Source organism: Capricornis sumatraensis, chromosome 4, assembly GCF_032405125.1.
Source record: "Capricornis sumatraensis isolate serow.1 chromosome 4, serow.2, whole genome shotgun sequence".
Classification (NCBI taxonomy): domain Eukaryota; kingdom Metazoa; phylum Chordata; class Mammalia; order Artiodactyla; family Bovidae; genus Capricornis; species Capricornis sumatraensis.
Genome location: NC_091072.1, coordinates 3,701,535 through 3,718,510, shown reverse-complemented (window position 1 = coordinate 3,718,510; position 16,976 = coordinate 3,701,535). Strand labels below are relative to the sequence as shown.

At 48.3% G+C, this 16,976-nt stretch overlaps 1 protein-coding gene across 1 annotated transcript in view; it reads left to right on the top strand.

Moving 5' to 3' along the window:
• Positions 1-16,976, top strand: part of THRB (thyroid hormone receptor beta) — a 383,591-nt gene that overhangs the window by 355,230 nt on the left and 11,385 nt on the right. The window contains exons 6-8 of the mRNA XM_068971138.1: positions 3,558-3,705; positions 6,646-6,851; positions 16,689-16,835. Of these exons, the coding sequence (XP_068827239.1) occupies positions 3,558-3,705; positions 6,646-6,851; positions 16,689-16,835 (501 nt within the window). The remainder of the gene's footprint in view (positions 1-3,557; positions 3,706-6,645; positions 6,852-16,688; positions 16,836-16,976) is intronic.

The following is a 16,976-nucleotide window of genomic DNA, read 5'->3' as shown; positions in this document are numbered from 1 at the left end:
TTCTCTCAAATCAGTTTTTAATGACAAATTTTGAATTCTAGGAGCAACTCTAATGAAAATTCCACTTAACATTCAGCTCCCAAAGTGACTCTAAAAACCAAGTGTGCCTTACAGAGGACTTACTGCTCCCTGCTGCTGTTTGCTGTTTAGTTGCTCAGTTGTGTCTGACTCTTTGTGACCCCGTGGACTGCAGCCAGCCAGGCTCCACTGTCCATGGAATTTTCCAGGCAAGAATTCCGGAGTGGGTTGTCATGCCCTTCTCCAGGGGATCTTCCCTGACCCAGGGTTTGAACCCATGTCTCTTCTGTCACCTGGGAAACCCAAGGGCAGTTACACAGATCTTTTAATATAAGGACAGAGCATCTTGGAAAAAAAGCGAAAGAGATGTTCAAATGAAACAGGGCTTTTAAAAGCGGCCAAAAATGAAAAAAGTTGCACTTCACATCCTGTTTATTCAAACCTGTAATTTACAAGTATTTCTACCCACTACTCACCGTGTGCAGAGGGACTCTTTTCTTCCTGTTTTTGCCCAGAAGACAGTGGAAATCTTCCAGATCAGATGTTTTGTCTGTTGGGATAGGCCAGTTTTCATGCATCTTTTGTAGAAAGAAAGTTTATGCTCCTACAATAAATCACTTTTTAGCGCTGATTACGGCATCATCTGGACCACTAAGAAATGGATTCAGTTCTTCTCAAAATGTAGAGAAACGTGTCTAATGTCAATTTATAAAAGCAAAACCTCTGCTCCGCAGCAACTCATCAGTGAAAGATATGTCCTTACTCTGTCCCTGAGACATCTCTTTTGTCTCAAAAAGATTTTTTTTTTAAGTAAATATTTTCTATCCAAGTTCGCTCACAAAAGTTGATGTTTCTCCCTTTTTAAAATTAAGGAACCTGCCATCTTCGACATTTACTCAAATGAAGTGTTCCTTCATCATGTGTCAAAATTTGCTTCTATCATGCCTCAGAGGAAGCCTGAGCCTTAAAAAGGATCTGGTCCATGAAGTGCCCAAGAAGAGGCAGCGAGATGAGCCACAGAAATGATGGCACTACGAATGGCACAGCCTGCTGCCTCAACTTATTTTTCTTTTTTTCAAAATAAGCCACGCATCAGTTATTTCATTCATTCCTTCTAAAGGTTCCCAGAGAAGCCTTTTTGGAAAAATGCTCGTTACGTCTGCTTCTGGTTCATCACCTCGTCCCCTCCGTGCTCTTGTCTGACTCCTCGGTGGGCCAACCCCCCGCCCCTGGACACGAGCCAGTGTGAGCAGACGAGGGAGGAAAGGTCTCCTGACTTCAGGGAACAGTCTCCCAACTTCAGAGCAGCGGTCAGTGTGCTCATGGAGGCCCTGGACTTCGGTGTTTCCACCTCCAGGGAAACCAAAAGGAGGATGCCAGCTGGTGGCCCTCCTCCCTGCCTGTGACATCTGTCTTCTTGCTAGAATTTCTGTTTCCTCTGCCTTTCAAGCGAGTGCAACCCTCGAAGGGTGGGGGGCAAGGAAGAGGACAGGGTGGAGGGGACCGGTGGGGAAGTTTGTTTCCACTCTGCAGGCCCTGACATCCGAGCCTGGCAGGACAGCCCACCTTGGACACCCAGGAAACACATGTCAGCTGCTGCCCCGTGTGTGCTTTAGGGAGTCTTATGACCATTTGTCAACGTCATTCAAACTAATGGGCTCAGTGTTTAAGGATCCAGAGCCAAATATCATATGACAGGTCTTCTGTTAGGACTTGAGCACTAGAAGTGACCGGGGATGAGCACGTGCGCCCTGACACCACGTCCCTGAGCCTCAGCCCGTCATTCCTCCGTGTTATTCTGCTTTGCCCAATGTAAAATCCTCCCTCAGACCTTTTCCTGGTAAAGAAGAGTTCCTGAGTCTGAGTGAGGAATATGCAAATGGTATATGTACATAATCAAAGCCAGGGCCGGTTAAATGGGATAATTACAATTTGGGCTTAATCCTGGTGGATCAGCTGGTAAAGAATCTGCCTGCAATGCGGGAGACCTGGGTTCGATCCCTGGGTTGAGAAGATCCCCTGGAGAAAGGAATGGCTACCCACTCCAGTATTCTGGCCTGGAGAATTCCATGCATTGGATACACGGAATTACTTTGCATGGGGTCGCAAAGAGTCAGACATGACTGAGCCACTTTCACTAGATCAGCTGGCATCGAAGTCCAGTTTATGCAACCAAGTTGGAGGTTCCTTTAAGCTTTAACAGACAAGTCCTTTAAAACCTGTTGTGCCTTGCTAATGTATACTGAAACATAAAACGATGTGGTTTTTTGAGAGTGGGTGAGAAGGGACTGTTTATAATATGTTCATCTAAAACATTTAAATAATACAGTAAAACTGGACTAAGTTTATATCATATAAGCAGTTAAATAAGTAACACTTGCAGTCCAATTCCCAGGCTCCAGTTCCAGCGTGTACTTGCCATGTGATTTGGGGCAAGTGATTTAACCTGTCTGAGGCTTAGTTTTTAATCCCCGCGGTGGAGATATTAAGAGTTCCGACCTCAGAAGGTTGTGGGAGAGACAGAGGCATGGCGCCTGTCTGCAGCACTCTGCACCGCGCCACTCACAAGGAGCGCTTTCTGCCGTTATGACTTGAGTACCATGTCCAGAAAGGATTCTCATGTGACACGGCCATGAGGGGGTTACATAAGTCAGCTAGGCCTGGAACCCCCTTCTATCCTCAGGTGGCCCTCTCCTGTGCCTTGAGAGAGGGAGAAACACTGAACTTTAGGGCAAGTGTCTACAGACTCTGGAGAAACAGGGTGCTAGGAAAGGAAAACTCCAGTGCCACGAGCTTTGGGGAAAATTTGGTGAATTTGGAATTTTCTCCTCCCCAGTGACTGTTGTTTTAAGGGCTATCTGCGCTGGTCACCGCCATCTCAAGAGTCGAAAACCAGAATTAAACTAAATCTCTAAAGGCAGTTAATGCGTGCATTTAAATACTAGATGATTACATTACTAATTCACAGAGCAGCACAAGTATCTAGCTTTTTTATTCTCCAGTATAAAGAGCAAACCTCTTCAAAGCTTGGCTCAGATGGTAAAGAATGCCTACAAGGCAGAAGACCCAAGTTCAGTCCCTGGGTAGGGAAGACCCCCTGTGGGAGGGCATGGCAACCCACTCCAGTATTCTTGCCTGGAGAATCCCAGGGACAGAGGAGCCTGGCGGGCTACAGTCCCTGTGGTGGCAAAGAGACATGATTGAGAGGCTTTCACATTGTGGCATTCTATAAAGTGAAATTATTTATATGACTCACTGTTTGGAAAACATAAGCGTGAATACCAATTTTCCCGTTAGCTTTGAGTAAATGCCAAAAAGATGATGACTCCACAGCTTCTGACCTCTCCCTCTCCTCAGATTGAGAACTCCTTAGATTCACTTTGGGTCAGCTGCCCTATACTGGAATGGGTAGAGCTACAGGCCTGTACACAGGTGAGGTCCAAAACCAGCCACCGTGATTAGGAAGATGCAAAATGCCGGAGGTCCTTTATTTCTAGACAATCTGAAACGGCTGTCTTGGGTCTTTCTCTTTCATGTAGGGTTTCTTTAGAAGAACCATTCAGAAAAATCTCCATCCATCCTATTCCTGTAAATATGAAGGAAAGTGTGTCATAGACAAAGTCACAAGAAATCAGTGCCAGGAATGTCGCTTTAAAAAATGCATCTACGTTGGCATGGCAACAGATTGTAAGTAACAATTTGCTTCCTTTACTTCATATTCAGGGAGTGGTGACTGGGGAAAGGGTGGCTCAAGGACAACAACCAGGCAGGAAAGAAAGCAGGAATGCTTGTGGACAGGGGGCAAGCACCCAGCCCTTTCAGGGACCCTCACTCCCATCCATGGCTGGTCGGTTTCCATCCGACCTTCCCCATCAGCTCCTGACTCCAGAGGCATCCAGATGATGGCTGAGGGACAGAGGTTAAACTGTCCCCGTCATGCTTGCAGGACAGGCAGCCATACTCCGTTTGCACAGAGGTTACAGACGAGGGGTCTTGTCCACCCACCTTGATGAGGTGTAATTTTCCACACAGCATTCATGTGGTCAGAACCGCATGGACTAATTCTCTCTTTTTTTCCAAAAGCAGAGACAGGAATTTATTTTGTGGGCATTTTTGGAGTCGGGGCACTGGCAGAAAACATCGTGTTCAGAAATTTCTAAAGAATGTGAACTTGAGTCCTATTGCATGACTCATCCTACAGTTGGTTTTTTGTTGTTGTTATATTTTTAGCCCATAAAAACATTCCAAGCTGAAGTCATCTTTCCCAGTTTTCAAAGTGCCACAGCATATGGCAGTGAGATTAGCCGTCGGGGTCTCTTCCCCACACTGTGCAAGGGATTTACACCAGTCACTTTAATTAATCTAATCATGAAATAAGAATCATGCCATTCAGAATGTGTGCCCTCCCTTTTGCTAGGTATCTGGGTTACTAGTTTCTTCTGGCATAAATTTTTTGCACATTGGTGAAGGATTTCAACTTTTAGTTTAAAGAAAAGAGGAAGGAAAAAAGAATGCATGAGGACCTCGTGAAGAGGAAAGAGTCACAGCCACATTTCTATGATAAACAGAGTTCTCTAAGAACAACAGCAAAAATCTCTGGAACGTCCTTGGTTTGCCCATTAAAGAAGACAGAAGGGGAATCTTTTATATAGAAAGAAAGGAGAAGGGTTGTGTCAGGGCGTGAGGCTGGAAACCATGGGTTAATCCCCACCTCTGGCGGAGTTCTTTGTCTCCGAAAAGCTTTTACTGGTTGCCAACAAAATGCCTGCTAAGGTTCTGTGGAGAGAAGGGACCTGCTGAATGTCCACTGCACCGTTTTACTGAAAGTTAAAGATGCAAAAGTTGATGAGCTTGAAAAACTCAGTGTTAATCCACACTAGGTGGAAATTCATTTTGAGTGCAACTTGCTTGCATGTGAGTCATTCGTTATAAGAGCTCAGGTTTTATAATCAGAAAAACTGTTGGAGTCCTGGGTCTGCCACTTACTCGCTGTGTGCCCACTGGACTTAATTTCAGGTTTCCCTTGTGTGAAGTTATCGCTGATCTTAGGATTCAATTAGAATAATACACGTCTAATTTGCCACGATCCCTGACACCAGGGAAGCATTTGGGGAGTGGGGCTATGAGCACAGCCCTCTCCTTGCCTCCTTTTAATGGGTGAACCATGCTGAGTTCACGGGGCTCACCCAGCCTGCCCACATGTCTAAGTGCCCCCCTCACTTTAAAGATCCAACCCCATCTCCATGATCAGGGTCTCCTTTTCTGTTTATGGGTTCACCAGGCACTTCTGGTTCTCTTCCTCTGCTATGCCTGCTTTCCCTAGCAGGTCACACCTTCCTCAGGAAAGGGCCCTAGGACGATGGCGTTCTAGGTGTGCAGTCAGGGGTCCTGGGTCTAACCTTGGCCCGGCCATGAACTTGATGTGTGACTTTCGGGAAGTCATGATCGCCTTCTTCCTTCTCTGTGAAAGAGGGAGTTGGGCTAGATCAGAGCTGAGATCCAGCAGTGGTAAAACACACTCTGTAGTATGAACCCAGAGCCTTTCCGTGCCATTGCGAGCTACTAAGAGTCTGGTGAAACAGTCTCCTTTTGGAAATTAACCACAGAGGTATAGGTTGCTCTTACCTGCACTTCTGATTTCCCTTTTGCTTATCAGGGGTCCTCAGCCTCTGGCCCTTGAACTGGTACCACCTGTCAGATCAGCAGTAGCATTAGGTTAGAAATGACATGTACAATAAATGCAATGTGTGGGAATCATCCCCAAATCATCCCCCAACCTGCAGTCCATGGGAAAAAAAAAGAAAGTCTCTTCCACAAAATAAGTCCCTGGTGCCAAAAAGGTAGGGACCACGGATAAATGACACAATTCACGGCTCTATTTACTGAGCATGTGTCCTGCATCATCATACTGACACCCTGCGAAGTAAGCCTTATTGACCCCATTTTATACTGGAAGAAACAGAAGCTCAGAGAGCCTCAGTAAGCTGCTGGAGGTCACACAGCTAGAATGTGGCAGTCTCAGGATTCAAGCCCCAGTCTTTCTAGATTCCAAAGCCTGGGCTCTTTAATCACTTTGAGGGTTGACCAGGTATACCGCAATGCAAAGAAAGTATCTGTGAGGGCTGAGCTTGGCAAGCTCCTAGCCACTTTAATCAGCCTTGAGTAAACAAGGGAAGAGCGAGACTCCTTTTCCCTCTGAGAAAGGGATACCAGCCTCTGTTTACTGCTCCAGAATTTTTTTAACCTGAAGTCCTTACTAAGAGCCGTTTGGGGAGGAACAGACACCTTAAGAGTGAATTCAGTGAATGACTGGCTAGACAGACCCACCTATGACCCTCTAGGTGGGATGGGCTTTACCTGGCTCTGCTTCGTTCTTATTTAGGGTCACCCTCTGTGGAGCTAAGATGCCTGGTGTCCAAGTGTGTCTGCCGTACCCCACTTTGTTTTGGAAAGCTGGCTAGGCTTTGGGAAATTGGTGCTGGGGCTTGTGGTAGACAATGGCTAGCCGGTGGCAGTTTGCCGCCTAAGGAGAAAGGACTCGAGGTGACCCCCTCTGAGCCACCCAAGCCCCCGCGGCTCTGCCAGCTGTCTGGAGAATGTCTGTTCTGTGTCCCTCTCCCCCCGCAGTGGTCCTAGACGACAGCAAGCGTCTGGCCAAGAGGAAGCTCATCGAGGAGAACCGGGAGAAGAGGCGGCGGGAGGAGCTGCAGAGATCCATGGGGCACAAGCCAGAGCCCACTGACCAGGAATGGGAGCTCATCAAGACCGTCACCGAGGCCCACGTGGCCACCAACGCCCAGGGCAGCCACTGGAAGCAGAAGCGGAAGTTCCTGGTAAGACCCCGCCCCTTCCATTTCCGCTTCTGCTTCCACTCCCGCTTCGCCTCTGTGCCGTGGGTGCTCGGAGCCCGGGATGCTGGTGTTCACCTGCTTGTTCCTGATGGGAGTGCAGGGGCAGTCTTCTGCCTGTGAGTCACTGAGTTCTAACGCAGTTAGCGCTTTGCTTCCACTGTGAGGTACGTCGGCCCTGGGTCAACTGATTAGCAAAATTCTTTACCTGCCAGCTCTCCCTTTTTATACTCAGGTCTTCCCTCAGATGCCCGTTTATATACATACTTCATCCCCTAGACTCACTCCAAAATATCCCGTTTAGAATCACCCCTAGAAAGAAGTGACCCATATACCGAATGTATTTTTACATCAGTGGAAGTCAAAATGTTGAGTTTAAAATAAATGCTGTCAGGCCCAGGGGGAAGATGGGAATCTGGAGTAGGGATGGGGGAGTGGAGTGTTAAAAAAAAAAACCAGGCCTTCCAGACCTTTGGAATATCCATGTTTGACATGTTTATAAAACTAGCCATTTTACGGTGGTCCAGGGGTTAGGACTTGGGCTTTCAATGCAGGGGGTGCAGTTCAGTCCCTGGTCAGGGAGCTGGGATCCCACATGCCTTGTGGCCAGAACATCAAAACATAAAATGGAAGGAAAATTGTAACAAATTCAATAAAGACTTTAAAAATGGTCCATGTCAAAAAACAAAGGAACGAAAACTAACCATTGTGAAAGGCCTTCCTAGCCATTGCTTATTTGGACTTCACGACACTTTGGGTTAGGTAGGCTGGAATCACCATCCTCATTTTAGAGGTATGCAAACCAAGCCCCAAGCCTTTCCAGTGTCTCACCTGAGGTTTGCCCACCATAAAGTGGCCAAACGGCCAACTTGGGTTTTTGGCCAAGTCTTCAGCCAAGATAGCATGATTTTTAGTTATTAAAACAGCCACATCCGTACCTTTAACTCAAAGGTTTGTAATGCTTTTCTCGATCATCTATAGAAAGAACCAGGAAAGGAATAGCACAGAATGATTTGCCAGTAGAATTTCTTCGGGGCTGCAAGGCTACCTAGGCACAAGGTTTCGTTCAGGAAGTTGATGTTTACAGGGCCACTGCTTTACCCACCTGTCTCCCCACCCATCATGGAGCTGACGTGAAGTGTATATTTTTTAGATCCTTAATATGTTCAAGGAACTGTCCCTCTTGGTCCAAATGCAAAGAGCTGTTTCTCCAGGGTATTTTTTCCTAGAGGGATGCTGGAGGAGACAGAACGCCTCCATCATCCCGTCTGTCTCTACAGTGAGCTTTGTTTCCATCAGCCAGTTCCCTTCTGTGCCTGGGCCACCCCATATCTCCTTGGGGGAAGGACAGAGTTCCATTCAGCTCTGTCACCTTCAGTGTCTGTCACATGTGTAGTTGAAGCTGACGGTAGCTTTTCCCTAAGGTGACTGCCAATCAAGACTTTCCTCCCTGTCTTCACCAGGGAGTGGTAGAATCTAGTGCTCTCTCTCCCCTTGAATCTGGGCTGGGCTGTGATTCCTTGAAGCGATGGATTTGGGCAGAGTGACTCCTAAGGCTGGGTCATAAGACGCCTTCCAGTTTCCAGTTGGTTATTTTGGAGAGGGATGCCACGTGGTCTCTGAGGGAAGCCATCTGCCCTAACAAACTAAAAGAGTGAGAGTCCTGCTACCTTGAGAGTGCCATGCTGGGAGGAGGCCCCAGGCAGCCATGTGGAGAGACTTCCCACCCACCCAGGCACCAGCGGTGTGACTGCAGTCACCTGCAGATGGCACCAGTCTCTGCTGCGATTTCTTGAGGGACCCCTGGAGAACCACCCAGAACTCAGAGACAGTGAAAATGTATTGTTTTAAATGAAAAAGTGTTGTTTCCGGTTTGGGGAGAGTTTGTTATGCAGCAGTAGATAACCAGAACTGAGCGCAATAAATATCTGTGAAATGGACCATCGAGTTCCATGGATCCACCCTCAGAGACAGCACAGCTAAGCCCACCGTCTCAGCCGCCGGACACGCATGTGCTCCCTGCAGCTGGATGGTTGTGATTGAGTATTTATGCTCAGGATTAAAAGTGACTCTTGAGGGTTGCGAATTATTCCTGCAAGGCCGTTAAAAATCCTTTATTAAAGACAGCTTTGTTTCATAAGTATCCATGTACAGAACTGGCTTCTATACTTGAGGACTTGCATCTCCTGTGTGGCCAATACCACTTTTTTTGCTTACAACACCACTACATATATTATTTCATTTATTTTTATGTGATGATGGCCCATCTTGTCTGGAAAAATATTTGAGGAGGCCTATTATTGTTAATAATAGTGTAGCAAAGTCATCAGTTCAGTTCAGTTCAGTCACTCAGTTGTGTCCAACTCTGCGACCCCATGAATTGCAGCACACCAGGCCTCCCTGTCCATCACCAACTCCTGGAGTTCACTCAAACTCACATCCATCGAGTCAGTGATGCCATCCAGCCATCCCATCCTCGGTCGTCCCCTTCTCCTCCTGCCCCCAATCCCTCCCAGCATCAGAGTCTTTTCCAATGAGTCAACTCTTCACATGAGGTGGCCAAAGTACTGGAGTTTCAGCTTTAGCATCATTCCTTCCAAAGAACACCCAGGACTGATCTCCTTTAGAATGGACTGGAGTCCATTGCAGTCCTTGCAGTCTAAGGGACTCTCAAGAGTCTTCTCCAACAAAGGGATTATAAATTATATGTTGTCATGAAAGCTGGAAGTATCCATTTATCTGGAATGGGCAAGTAGCTTACTCCCCGAAAGGAGTTTCTTCATCATTTTTTAACTTTAATACCAGGACTCAAGTCATAAACAGAGATTGGTGGTTTGACCTGGGGTTCAAATCAGCATATCTGTGTCTTTGGCAAGTAAAGGAACTTTTGCAAAAGCCTTGCAGATTTTCAGTGATTTTAAAACCACTCTTTACAACTATTTCCAAAAGCATTTAAGTCATTCTCCAATCCCCTCAGATCTCTGGAGGTACAGAGTGCCAATCCCTGTGTGATGACAGTGATGAGGACAAGCAGATGTGGGCTGAGAGGGGGGCAAGAAGCTCGTGCCAGGCAAGGGAGAGCAAGGTCTCCACCAAGGCGCTCACATCCGCACCTGCCCAGCATGGGCAACGTTGGCTCGAAGTATACCCCTACCAGCAACAGTATTGTCTTCTGACACTGTGTTACTATTATTTTTTTTTAACCAGGGTTTCTGGTCTCCCTCAATCAATAGAAATTGATCAGGGGCCAGACAAGCAGTTCGGGCGAGGCTTTATCTGGGCTCCTGCAGCTGCAGTGGGACGGTCTCTCCTGCTTGCTCACTGCCCAAGGGAAGCGGAGCGAGCTGGTTTCTTGTACGGGGTGAGAGGAGGGGTGAGTCCAGGGTTCGGACTGCAGGGTGTCATAGGTGGTCTGCCAGCCCCTTTGCTGGTGTTGAGTGCAGGGGGCATGCGCAGTATCCTGCTTTTGCTCCCGGCTCTTCAGAAGTGGTTTTTTGGTCTTTGTGTATCTTGTTGTCCAGAATTTGCCCCAACTGTGCATGCTCACAGTTTTTTTTAGTCCCTGATGGTTTCTTTTTTATTTCGTTGCTGGAGGAGAGGTGTGTCCAGGTACAAGCACCGCAGCCAAGGGTCCCAGGCCCCAGCCTGTCTCATTATTTCTCTGCTCCTTTCATTCACATGTGAAGGTATGCCTTTGGGTGGATTTTCCACCCAGTGTAAAATGTGACCATCAGAACCAGGGCGGGCCTGCCCTGCCTTTCCCCTGGCAGAGCTACTGTCTGACGTCACACATTCTCCTTGGGAATCGTCTCAGAAAGGATGAGGCAGGATGGGTGGTTTGGCCACGTGTGGTCTGAGTAGACAGGTCACAAGACAAATGCAGCAAGCCAGGAAGGCTACTGTCACTCAAAATGATTATTACACTACATCAGATGAAGGCAGTGTTGTTATGTTTGGTTATGTGTGTAGGGATTGGAGCCAGGCAGCCTGAATTCACTGCTTGCTCTGTTGCTCTTTAATGATGTGACTTTGGGTAAGTTACTTCCTGTCTGAGGCTCGGCTGCTTTGGTGCTGTTATCAGTGATATAAAAGTAATCGGCACGAGATCTTGGCGTGTCATTAACAACCCCCTATGGGGTTACTCAGCGCATCATCCACACACCACCATTCTCACCATCCTGTCCCCTGCTCGTCCCAGAAGAAGAGAGCAGTTGGGTAGTAATGTCCCAAGGCCCAGAGACCTTTAATCGCCATTTGTCCCCTACCCCCCACCACAAAAGACTCTGATGCTGGGAAAGATTGAAGGCAAAAGGAGAAGGGGATGACAGAGGATGAGATAGGTTGGATGGCATCACCGACTCGATGGACTTGAGTTTGAGCAAGCTCCGGGAGATGGTGAAGGACAGGGGAGCCTAGTGTGCTGCAGTCCATGGGGTTGCAAAGAGTCGGACATGACTTAGGGACTGAACAACAACCCCACCACAAAGGTGAGGGGAGACGCCCTGTGATCACTCAGAAGGACAGAAGAGTCCCGTCTGGCCCCATCCCCTCTGCTTGTGCCAGAGACCCAAGCCAGGAAGCCCTCAGCTTCAAGAGAGCCACTTGCAAAGAGGTTAACCAGAGTACTTCCTCCTCCCCCTGAACGATTCCGATGCCAAAGCAGAAAACCTTGGTCTGTCTCAGTTTATGTCATACCAGCCTCCTCTAGTGCTGAGCTGGGGTCAAAGCCATGTCCGCACACACCCCTGAATTTCTCGTTCTGTGCACCTCCACCCCCACTGCCCAGAGGACAGCTGCTGGGCCCCTCATCGCCCTTCGCCCCCTGGCCCCCTAGACGGGTCTCCAGGTCTCCCCTTTCTCCCGCCTCCACTGCCACCCACTTCCCCTCTTGCCCAAACCACCGCTGCTGTTCTCCCGTCTCTTCCTTTGGCTCCTGCATCCCTTCTCCATGTAGCAACTGTACATCTCGTCACGGCTGCTCTGCTGTTTAAAGCTCTTCAGCGGTGCTCCATTGCATTTAAAGTTCGCCCATCTCCTCTCCATGGCCCCTGAGGGCCCATCATGGTGGCACCCTTGCATGCCTCCCACCCTGTATTGCATTGTGCCTACCACATGGGCCTCCTCTCAGACCTTGGGACTATGCAGTGGGTTTGCCCTCTGCCCTAAATGTCCTCTGTGTCTGTGGAAGGCTGCCCTTTTGACGTTCTTCAAGATAAAACTCACACCTGACATCTCAAAGGGGCCTGGCTGGTCACCTGACCTCCCGAGCCGCATGTATAATTAGGTCAGTTCAGTTCAGTTCAGTCACTCAGTCGTGTCCACCTCTGCGACCCCATGAATTGCAGCACGCCAGGCTTCCCTGTCCATCACCAACTCCCGGAGTTCACTCAGACTCACGTCCATTGAGCTGGTGATGCCATCCAGCCATCTCATCCCCTTTTCCTCCTGCCCTCAATCCCTCCCAGCATCAGAGTCTTCCAATGAGTCAACTCTTCGCATGAGGTGGCCAAAGTACTGGAGCTTCAGCTTTAGCATCATTCCTTCCAAAGAACACCCAGGACTGATCTCCTTTAGGTTGGACGGGTTGGATCTCCTTGCAGTCCAAGGGACTCTCAAGAGTCTTCTCCAACACCACAGTTCAAAAGCATCAATTCTTTGGTGCTCAGCTTTCTTCACAGTCCAACTCTCACATCCATACATGACACCTCCAGTCTTATCACAAATTAACGTTCTTTCTTGGGAGCACTCGTTTCATTTATTGTCCGAGTCCCGTCACCGTGTGAAGGTTCTCTGAGGGTGTACTGTTTCTGTAGCCTCAGTGTGTGGGACAAAGCCCGACCCCATAGCCGCTGCACAACAAATACTGTAGGACGTGTAGGAACATCCACCCCGTATTCACTCCGCCAGCCCTCACTGCTTGGCCCAATGCCCTCTGCACAGCAGACAAATCCTCAAGGCATATTCCCCTGTCTTGAGAAGGGATGTATACCTATGTAACTACAATTCCCTGGAGAAAGCAATGGCAACCCACTCCAGTATTCCTGCCTGGAAGTCTGTGGACAGAGGAGCCCGGCAGGCTACAGTCCATGGGGCTGCAGAGTCAGACATGACTGAGAGACTAACACTTTCACTTTTCATAACTACAATAAAAGTAACAAGGCCTCGATGCCCGATGAGGGGTTACCTGGGCCACCTTGTGTATTCAAATAAGGTGGACACTGTCTCCCACCAGGGCCATCTGGGAGGGCTTCAGAGAGAAGTTAGAGTTGGAATTGGCAGAGATGAGACTGAAGTGAAGAGTTTTTAAAAAGCAGAAGTCTGGGGGAGGCTAGGAGGCAGCCCCAGAAGGAAAAGCAAAGTAAAGTGAAAGTCGCGCAGTCGTGTCTGACTCTTTGCAACCCCATGGACTATACAGTTTATGGGATTCTCCAGGCCAGAATACTGGGGTGGGCACTTTGATCCACAGACACAAAAGGCCCGCTCCCCAAGTCTCCACTGCTGAGTCTGCATGCCGGGGACCTGTCCCTAGTCTCTGAGTTTGATCTCATATGCAAAAACACACACGTGCATATGAGCAAATGTGTTCACTGAGTAGACTACAGGCTACTTGCTGGAAGAAGATACCAGTAGATTCAAGTGTGCCAAGTGTTTGTATTATATTTTTAACATCTTCCAAATATTTTAGCAAATAATATGTTGTTTTTATGGGTAAAAAATCTTCAGGGAAGTCACAAACAAGGTTGCATTGTCAACTTTAACTTCTTATACGTGATGCTTTAACTCAGGTCAATTCATATATTCTTTTTTCTAGTATCCAAGATCTATTTTGGATATAAAGCTTAATGATATAATAGAAGGCTTTTACTTTGCATATGGTTTTACTTCTAGCAATTGTATTTTCCAGTAAATATCCAAAAGCTTAAAAATAAAATTTTTTTCCTACTCTGCTGTTTGTCAACAGAAAAGCTCATGAGGTTGTTATATTTGGGCATTTAATTTTAGTTAAAATTATCAGATTTCCTTATACAATTTCCCTCCTATTTTTCAAACCTTTAGAGGTATCACAGATGATAATTCAAATACCCCACAGACTCACAGATTAAATGGAAATCATTAACATCAGTATTTAGCCACTGACATTTCAAAAGACACTGAAGACAGTTCAATACAATTAATTAGATCTATCAATGTTCAGTGAGAAGATGTCTGGAGTCAACCAGGCCAAAACTATGTTATTAAAATAATATTTTTATTTTTATTTTTTAAAAAGATCACCTTATGTGTGTGTGTATACAACTCTCTACCTTTTTACCGTGTTCCTTTGACTAGTTGATCTTTGTGAGAGAGTTATAAAGCAGACACGCAGGTGAGCCAGGCCGCATTTCGGAGTGGCAGGGATCAGAGAGACCAGCAAAGAGGCCTGCGGGGTGCCAGGCTGCTGTGTGCATTGGAATAATCACCCCCAGACTCCCTAATGTACCTTTTGCCTTGTTGTTGTTCAGTCACCCATTTGTGTCCGACTCTTGGCGACCCCATGGATTGCAGCACGCCAGGCTTCCCTGTCCATCACTCTCTCCCAGTTTCCTCAAACTCATCTCCATTGAGTCAGTGATGCCATCCAACCATCTCATCCTCTGTCATCCCCTTCTCCTCCTGCCTTCAATCTTTCCCAGCATCAGGGTCTTTTCAAATGAGTCAGTTCTTTGCATCAGATGACCGAAGTATTGGAGCTTCAGCTTCAGCATCAGTCCTTCCAATGAATATTCAGGGCTGATTTCCTTTAGGATGGACTGGTTTGAGCTCCTTGCCATCCAGGGGACTCTCTACCCCTGGAAGAGAGTCTTCTCTAGTACCACAATTTAAAAACATCAATTCTACAGCACTCAGCCTTCTTTATGGCCCAACTTTCACATCCATACATGACTACTGGAAACACCACAGCTTTGACTGTATGGACCTTTGTCAGCAAAGTGATGTCTCTGATTTTTAATGCACAGTCTAGGTTTGTTGTAGCTTTTCTTCCCAGGAGCAAGCGTCTTTGAATTTCATGGCTGCAGTCACCGTCCACAGTAATTCTGGAGCCCAAGAAAATAAAGTCTGTAACTCTTTCCATTTCTTCCCCATCTCTTTGCCATAAAGTTATGGGACCGGATGCCATGATATTCGTCTTCTGAATGTTGAATTTTAAGTCAGCTTTTTCACTTTCCTTTTTCACCCTCGTCAAAAGATTCTTTAGTCCCTCTTTGCTTTCTGCCATCAAGGAAGTCCTTGTCCCTTAACTCAGTATATGAGAGAGACAGAGACAGGAGAGAGAGACGCCGTACCTGTGATTATCCCATCAATTCCATCTGCATCCGGAGAACCAGCAGCCTTCCGTGGGCTTGCTATGCTGACAGTTGCCCCAAAACATAGTCACTGATATGAAACAAGACAGAAACCAGCTTTCTTTCCCATCCACTTGCTGTCCCCAAAAAAGTAGAAAAAACAGAAGAACCTCCTGGAGAATCCAAAATAGGTCAATGCTGTCATACTTTGCTGTGTAGTAGATTGAAAAATCCGCCCGCCCTCGACCCCAGTCTGTACATCTCCAATCACACCTTTGGACGGCCTGGGCCAGCCCTCCGACCTGGTGCCCTGGCAGTAGGAGAGTGAAGGAACCGTCCTTGCTTGTCTTTGTGCTAAAAAGGAGGCGAGAGCAGCAGCGGAGGCGATGGGGGAAGCCACGCAGGAAGCGGGTCCCCCCGGGCTGGGCGTGGTCGCGCTCCCCCAGTGCCGCTCAGCGCGCAGGCCCGGCCCGGCGGCACCCGTGCCCTGGGGAGCTGGTGGAAATGCAGATTCTCGAACAGGGACCTACTGAGTCGGCAATTCTGGGGGTCACTCAGAGGCACAGTCAAGTCGGGCCTGCGGAGGCAGACGCAGTCCGTCCCCAGCGGTGGCCTCAGCAGCCACTCTGCGGTGAGGGCTCGGACTTGCTGGACCGGCTCCCGGAGCCCATACGTCCTGCCGTGTCTGCCCTCTTCCCGCCTCCCAGCCTGGCCGCCTGGCCCCTGCCTGTCCACCGTGATTCTGGGCAAAGGGCGCCGCCGTCAGGCAGTGTCGGCTCCTCTGACCCCAGGCATGGCCTCCCTGAAGAGCAGGGACCAGTCCTGGCCTCGGGACCGTCCTGAATCTCCGTGGGCACTCCTTCGCTCACCTGTCCATCAGGGATTGGGTGAGGACCACCCAAGGCAGTCATGACCATGGCAAGGACCAGAAAGGGCAGCGGGGAGGACTGTTGCTGGCAGGGAGCACCACTGAGCACAGGAGATACAAGGAGAGGCCACAGTCTGTTGCGGTCCCAGTTGAGGAGCTAGCCTCGGGCTGGCCTCTGGAGGGCAGACTGGGACCCAAGCTAAAGGCGTCGCAAGCAAGAGCAAATGCCTGGGTCCTGTGTGCGGGCCTCCCCCTTCCTGCCCACCGCCCACAGGAGGACACCCACAGAGTGTGCCCTGCTCTGAACACGGCACCCAGAGCCCCGGACGTAGGTCCCCTTCGTGCACGCAGAAACAGCCAGATTCTTGTTTCTTTCTCCCTCTTTCTCTCACGGTGTCTTTCCACAGCAACAGCCCTGTGACCATGATCACTGGGGGCCTTTGAAAGCGATGACCAAGAACATATATCTTAGCTCAGAGAACTCGAGGTCTTGGGAACTGTACGGTCTCTCAGGGAACGACGTGGAAACCGTAATATGTCAGTTCAGGAGAGATTTCCTGCCGCGCGAGAACCGTGGTCAGTGACCCGTTCGGTGTCTTCATTTAAATCCTCCTTGTCTCTCCTCCTCAGCCCGAAGACATTGGACAGGCGCCGATAGTGAACGCCCCAGAAGGTGGAAAGGTCGACCTGGAAGCCTTCAGCCATTTCACAAAAATCATCACACCAGCGATTACCAGAGTGGTGGATTTTGCCAAAAAGTTGCCTATGTTTTGTGAGGTGAGGAGATTGCTTTTCCTTCTTTGTTCGTATTCATGATTAGTTCCATTGAGTTCCTGAGTATTACGTGTAATTTAATACTAATCGGTTGGGACTTACAAAAAGTCATATGAAAACCACGGCAGCACGAAATGACAAGGC